This window comes from Syngnathus leptorhynchus, chromosome 10, assembly GCF_054491065.1.
Source record: "Syngnathus leptorhynchus isolate UIUO chromosome 10, UIUO_Slep, whole genome shotgun sequence".
Classification (NCBI taxonomy): domain Eukaryota; kingdom Metazoa; phylum Chordata; class Actinopteri; order Syngnathiformes; family Syngnathidae; genus Syngnathus; species Syngnathus leptorhynchus.
Window position 1 is genome coordinate 1,334,398 of NC_141204.1, and position 7,274 is coordinate 1,341,671.

The 7,274-nt window shown below is 40.7% G+C and overlaps 1 protein-coding gene across 2 annotated transcripts; it reads right to left on the bottom strand.

Moving 5' to 3' along the window:
* Nucleotides 1-1,538: 1,538 nt before the first annotated feature.
* Nucleotides 1,539-6,135, bottom strand: asrgl1 (asparaginase and isoaspartyl peptidase 1). Of its 2 annotated transcripts, XM_085922160.1 has the most exons (8): nucleotides 6,011-6,049; nucleotides 5,192-5,300; nucleotides 4,983-5,046; nucleotides 4,541-4,683; nucleotides 4,195-4,349; nucleotides 2,956-3,077; nucleotides 2,611-2,721; nucleotides 1,539-2,548 (listed from the first exon to the last, which is right to left on the bottom strand). In XM_085922160.1, the coding sequence occupies exons 3-8, from the start codon at nucleotides 5,023-5,025 to the stop codon at nucleotides 2,337-2,339; spliced, it is 786 nt and encodes a 261-aa protein (XP_085778286.1). In that variant the 5' UTR covers nucleotides 5,026-5,046; nucleotides 5,192-5,300; nucleotides 6,011-6,049; the 3' UTR covers nucleotides 1,539-2,336. The 2 variants fall into 2 exon arrangements, with proteins under 2 accessions (XP_085778286.1, XP_085778285.1); XM_085922159.1 differs by lacking the exon at nucleotides 4,983-5,046 and having other exon boundaries at nucleotides 5,103-5,300; nucleotides 6,011-6,135.
* Nucleotides 6,136-7,274: the final 1,139 nt, after the last annotated feature.

Sequence of the window (7,274 nt, forward strand, 5' to 3'; positions counted from 1 at the left end):
TTAAAAGCGATGTGACTTTTAACAGAACTGCTATGCTGATGGTTATGCATTAGGTTCCGCTGAACAAAATCCAAAATAGTGTAACTGTCCCAAGTAGGCAGTTCTCTTGACTGAGCTTCAGTTTGGTCTTGGGGGGATTATACTACAGTTCCGTCCCTGCTTCTTCCAAATTCTTATTTGGCTGGGTGGGAACCAAAGCAGCCATTGTCCCAAGGGAGGAAAGAGAAGAGAAATTAACAGGCAACACTCGAAGGGTCACGTTCACTGATTTGGTTCCTTACCTGGAAAAATATTGCAGTGATCTTTTGAAATCAAGTCACAGGCAATCAATCACAAGACAAACTAGCCTAAAGGGAACATCCATTAAAAAAAATACATAAAGGGTGCTAAGCAATCCGTTTTTTAACCCAATAACAACCAAATCAGAAATGTATTTTGCAAAATGTTCATTATAGTTATGTCAAATCAACCCATTTACCAGACAGCAAAATGAATACAACATGACGACATACATGCACTAAAAAGTGAATATTCTATTTTATTATTAATAGGAGTATTGTCATTATTATTATTACAACAAACAGTTAAACGAACTGAGTGTTAAGTAGCAATTCCGGAGGCTACGTTTACTCACCATGACTACTTCTCCACCGACAACAGTTGGGACAGCGGAGCAGCTTTGCTTTAGTGGACATAACGGGATGATATTGCAGTTTCCATTTCTTTCAAAGGGTTATTTGACAGCGATATTAACGTAAAAACACATTTAAGCTTCAAAGGCGAACTTCGGTCTTCTGTCAAAGCTGTCCGTCACTTGTCCTTCAAAACTCCACCGTTGAAGGATGACCTGTTTTTTGTCGCGTCCTCAAAATGAATTTTCCGGATGACTTTTTACATCACGTCTTAGCCAAATCTAGGTTCTTATCGGAAATCTTGTGGTCTAAACTGCCAAAGGTTTTTGAAGGCGCAAGAGTGAACGGACGGCGTCCTGCCCCTTCTTTCCTACCGGTATCTAGTTAGCGTTTTTTGCACCATGAGCAATGTTAGCTTCAAAGCTATGCAGCTTCCGGTTGACGTGGTTGTCGTCAAAATAAAATGTTTGTTTTTATAAATTGCACGGGGATGACACTATAAGAATCAAGGAAGGTTTATTCATGCATCAAAATGTCATATATTATTCTGCAAATTGAGATGCTATGTTAAAACGTCGTATACAGTTAGCTTTTTTTTTTTTTTAATTAGCGCGCTTTTCCTGTTAGGCAAGTTAGAGTTAACTTGATGCTACTTCCGGCAGGGCTGTCGCACGTAACAAACTCATCGGTTAGACACGAAATGACCCCAAATACTTTGAGAGGTTTAAGAGACATGTACTTCAGTTTTGCAAAGACTAATATTAAAAATAAATAAAGATGAATATTCCCATCTTGCAATCCGGAATAATGTTAGTGTTTTTAGAATTGAATTGCAGAAATTCATGACATTTTAATAGATAGATTTGAGCTACACATGATTCTGCACCACAATACTTTATTCCGAAGGTTCTCAACATTAAATTTTTAATGAATGAAAAAATCTTATTGATTCATCATGGCAAAATAAATGTCAGTTAAGGCTACTTAATTAAGTATGCACTCACAGTTTACATTTGATGTGTGGGATATAGTCTGTAGGTCACCACTGCTGTAAGTGTAAACTAATTCCCACATCTTACTGATGCTTTCAGTGTAAACACAAGTCATCCAACCAGAGGTTTCGTGTGGCCTGCCTGTATTTGATCTGCTTTTACTTCCCGATACAGTTGCTACTCAAAACAATAGATAAAGTGGAAAAAAAAAGGCCACTGTAACATGTGGGCCTATTGACTATCAATGTTGTCAAACAATTACAGCAAAAACACCATGAAGGAAAAAAAACCCTCAAAATATTTTCTTTTTTTGTAATCTGACGTCATAATCCATTTCATGTCATCAATACGCAGACTGGGACAAGCTTTAAAAATATCAACCCACTTCCTATTTTGCGGTGTTTCGTTTACTATAGCACCCTTTAGTGGCTTCAAACGGGAACCACATCATCGTGATTAGCTGCAAAATTAATCATAATCACTAACAGAAATGAGATTGCCATGGAATTATATCATGAAATACTTCATTAAAAAATCATCCATTGATGCTAACCTTTAAAGGCTGTTTGACAGTGTACGTTCATTGTCATGTAACTTCCCCAACGACACTCCATAAGTGAGGACACATATAGTGATGAATGGATGGATGATCTTTTGTAATGATTTCAAACAAAGAAATAAAAACTCCCTCTCTCTACTACTACTTCTCTCATCAAGGTTCATCAATGGCTTGGGTAAAGTCTTCCCCGGCGTACAAGCCATAGTGTAGAGTATCCTTTTGGGCTGCAGCCCAGGCCATTTGAAGACTGCTGAAGCGAGCAGCCCATTGACCCTGTGGATCCACAGTCACCACTCCAGCCAATCCCTGAACTCTTGACTTCATGTAGGCCAGGGCCAAGTCAGAGGCTGCCTCCACTGACTGACCTGAGGATGCCCGTTACGTTATATATTTGGTTTCAAAACAATGCATGTATGGATTGAAGTACCTTGCTCCATGTGAAACAGGATGAGTCTGGCCAGAGTAACCTTCATAATGGCCTCTCCGTGGCCTGTGGTTGACACAGCTCCCACCTGATTATCAGCAAAGCCTCCACATCCTGTCACATATATAAACATTACAAAAGTCACACTTGTTCTCTTTTTAGTGCGATGCAATTGTGGGCAAATGAAGCCTTGTTGGAAATTTCAGTCACATCATTTTTTTTGCATAGCATTCACATACAAAGAACTTTTTTATTGTTTTGTGATAGTATATAGCAGAACATGAATTGCTTCATCTACCCTTTGTCCTTCCTTGTTAAAGAAAACCTGTTATTGATGGAAAGACTAACCGATGCAAGGTGTGTCACCGACACGTCCTTCCATCTTGTTCAGAATCCCACCAGTGGAAGTAGCGCATGCTACATTGCCTTCGATGTCAACTGCTACAGCTCCAACGGTGCCCATCTTTCCCCTACACAAGAAAACATGATTTCAGGCTGTTTCGCTAGCGCACGTCCAAATATAGTCAGTCGTTTTTTTATGTGTATTTCGTAGCCAATGAATAGAGGTGAAAATAGTTTGAAAAAGTATCTTGTGAGAACAATGAATTTTGTTTACAATGTTCATGTTTTTGTCATATTATTCGATAAATATCAATTAGGAACTGCTCCAAAACATACTGTAGTATTGGTTTGGAGGAAGATAAAGGGTTTACTGGTATTGATCACATATACACAAAATGCCTCTCGCTCCCTCTCTCTCTCTATAATGCTATTATAGAGATTTTGTGTATTATTTTGTAAAATACTGACATGACAGTTGTGGTATTAATAGGTGGATAGGTCTTCCCTTATTAGTCATAAGAATATAAAAAAGAAGTTGTTGTATTTTGTAGTGAAAAAATAAGTGAATAATGCAGCACGAATAAACACCACAGACAAAAAGGTATGTTTATTGATACAGTAACACTAGTAGGCTGCAAAATACTTTGAATACTCAGAATACCCCCCCCCCCCCCACACACACACACAGCATAACTTTCTCATTATCTTTGTTGGGCGCAACAACACAAAAACCTGCAAATACCAGACGCCTAAACAAACAGGATAGCAAATATTAATCCGGTTAACTGATGCAAATGTGCAAGTCATGCCAGTTACATCAATAGTGTAATCTGTGTACATAAGGATTATTGAGAGTGCTTGGAGCATCTCAAGAGTTTCTTGCATCATCCTTATATTTTGCAAGGCAATGAGCTGTTTGTCTGCTTGTGCTTCGACATTCTACCACTTGCGCAACAGCACATATTATGCTACCTGTACATCTGAAGACTTTGAAAAGATTTGGAAAAGACTATCAAATGATAGAAGTTTAAGTGTCAGTCAAGTCCCAATATGATGCAACGCAGTCAGCCAAATTCCCAAACACAGGAAGTAAACTAGACTTGCCCCTTTGAGTGTCTTTGAAAACGCACAGAGCAAAGTCAAACGTGCTTTGTGTTTTATAAGTAAGTCCAAAAAAATAAAATGTTTGGAATGGAAGGATCGGAAGGGATTAAAATTGGCATTACATTACATGACATAACTTACATTTGGCACTCCACAGGGTTGGCATCAGGTGCCAGGTTTTTTTGCCACCGCATTCGGGCGTATTCAGTGATGAGGGATTCTTGGGGCACCTCAGGGATACCCATGGTCCGGGCAAACTCATTAGCACCATGAGCTGTCAGACAAGTATGTGAGGTCTAGAAGAAGTCGATAAAATATCACAATTTTCATTTTTAAAATCATTAAAAATGATTTAATTCTAATGCCACTCTACTACAACTAGTTCATAAGAACTGACAGGTGCTAATTGATAAATGTGGCAACTAAAAATCATTTCTAGGCAAGGACCAAGAACACTTCAAGCGTTCCTTGTCGATGGTTTATTTACCTTGTCCATGACCAGTCTTGCTAGCTGCACTGGGTTGGCTATATTGCGTACAGCGGAGACAGCACCACTAGCCAGTGTTTTGCCATCCATCACAATGGCATCCATTTCCACATTGCCATTGCAGGTCAGCACGGATCCACACCCTAAAAAACAACAACCCAAAATGACTGAATGTAGGCAGTGGACAATAAAAAAAAATAGTTAAGCATGCAGGTGTACGTGTCCACAATTCCCGTGAGACCACAAGATCACGCGAGTTCACGCTGAAGAGTTGAGTTCACACGATCAAGTTTACATTGTTATGCTTTTTGGAACATTTAAGATGTTGGCAGTGCAACAGCTTCGTGAATGAATAACACATTCTCAAGTGTCTTTATAAGGTGCCCAAGTCCACAAAAGTGCAATAAACACAGAGATGGCCCATGCATGACGGGAGTTTCACCTTCGCTGAACATTTTGCCCAAATATTTTCCAGAGCACTCCATTTTTAAGTCCCCTGTGACCACCTGAAGGAAACAGAAAAAAAAACTGAACAAAATGTTGCAGATTGCTGCCAATTCACCTGCATTGAAGCTGGGGTTATTCTCCATCTTGGTCACAGCCTCAACCACAGCATCCATGCTGCTTCCTCCCCGCCGGAGGATGACATACCCGGATCGAGCCGCTGCGCAAACCCCAGCATTGGACTCCTTTGACGCCTCCTTTGGCACAACGCCAGCCCCTCCGTGGACCACGATGACAGGAAGCATGGTAATCACCTCTGCAGAAAATGGGGTGAAAATCAAATGACGACAAGCTTGCAAAAATGATAATATGCACTTGTGGGGACAACCAGTGCACAGAGAATGAATGAATGATACCGAAAATAGCTTTTCATTTGAAAAACAAACTGACATCTCAGAGGCGTCAGAGAGAGAGAGAGAGAGAAAGAATAAGTTTGCTAAAACTATTCATGTTTATGTGTAGTGAAAGATTGTTTTCTTGTGACGAGCATGCGGTTGGACAGAACCCTTGAATGGCATCTGAACTATCTGCGGTTAATCTTCTAAACAACAGACAGCAGAAAACAAATTAAAGCGAGCATTTTCAAACACAAAGACAACTCGCGAGAATGGAAGTAAAAAGTCACAAAACCACAGATTGCATTTTGCAACCAGAAGCTGTCACTGACAAAAAAAAAAAAAAAGAGACGTAAATAAATGTTCTGCTTAAAATACAGATCACAAACTAAGAAGGGAAGTAATTGCTGATTTTATGACTGCAAATATCGAAATGAGCAACAAAGTCCGCCTATAATAATAAAATACTTATTATAAATTCAAATAATAATGCAGGAAAATATTGCTTTTTGGAGAAGAAAGAAATCGACATTTCAGTACGTATTGTAAAAAGGGTCAGGTGACCAGCTTGCGCAACCTTTTATTTATGAACATTTCATGTTTCAAAGGAAGAAAAAGCAACTTGACTTACCAAAAGCTTTCTTGATAATAATATGGATAGGACGGCGAGATAACTTTAACTGCTTCCTTTTCCTCCTCAGAAGCTTAAATGTGGACTCTCCGCCACCATCAGGCGAATAAAAACAAACATGGAAGGTGGACGGCGCCCCCTAACGGCGGACCTGTAACACCCTCCAGGAGCTATACTTAGGAGCATGAACTACCCCAAACAAACATATATGTCACAACCGGATGATAAAATAGTGATGACTACGTGTTTTACTTACAATGCTTACTTTCCAATTGAATTATTGTGTGAACTCTGGGTCTGTTTCATTGAGCAAATCTGATTAGAAGCCACAATTTATTCTGTTCTGTTGTATGAATGGCAATAGGTTTATTATAACTTTTTACTGGTAGTAAAAATAAAGTACTGGTTGCGAACATCTAGGGGCAAAAAAAGGAACACAAATCAAGAGCTGGTTGCTGACATCTAAGAAAATCAGGGATTCCACTGATTACAGGAGTGGTCAGGAACGCACCACCCGCGATGGAGGGGATTTACTGCAATTGTTGAAATGCACTAAGCCAAAGTATGTTATGTTAGTTTTCATGTAAATTGACAGGAGAAATCTTCAAGAGTGTGACGCCCCTTTATAGAATACGTACAGCTGACCAATAAGAAAAAGGTGTTCTCTTGCGGGGGACGTTTAAGCCTTAAAGAGACAGCAGCAGATGGATAATTGAGCATACTACATGAAGTTAATCACATCATTGATTAAGGTTATTATTGAATTGACTTGATCTCGCAGGCATGCATTGTCTAAATGAGCCCCCGAATCCAGTGAAAAGCAAACACTTGCATGCGTTTTGAAGGCTGTTAAGTCAAGTGGGGACGGGAAAACCTTGATATCTCGCCCCCTGAGGAAAGCCTTTATTTTGATACGTGCGACAAGCTGCCGTGAGCGCGCATTTTCCCGGCGAGCGGAGCCCCCCATTCTCAAATTAGGGCGGCGCGTTCCTGCTGCAAAAGAAGTGAACGCGCTCGAGGGGCTGCGGTCCCATTGACGGCTCTGTCTCCTTGACAGCAGCATCAGCATCAGCATCAGCATCAGCAAGAAGTGTCTGCCTCGCCTCGCCTCGCCTCGCCTCGCCTCGCCTCGCCTTGCAGCGACGCAGCCAGGCCAGCGGTCGAGCGGTAGAGCGCCTTCCCGTCGCTACCTCCCTCTCCTTTGCTCGGCCGGAACCAGGATCATCCCCGTGTGCCAGAGTCCGCACCGACCGCCGGAGAAATG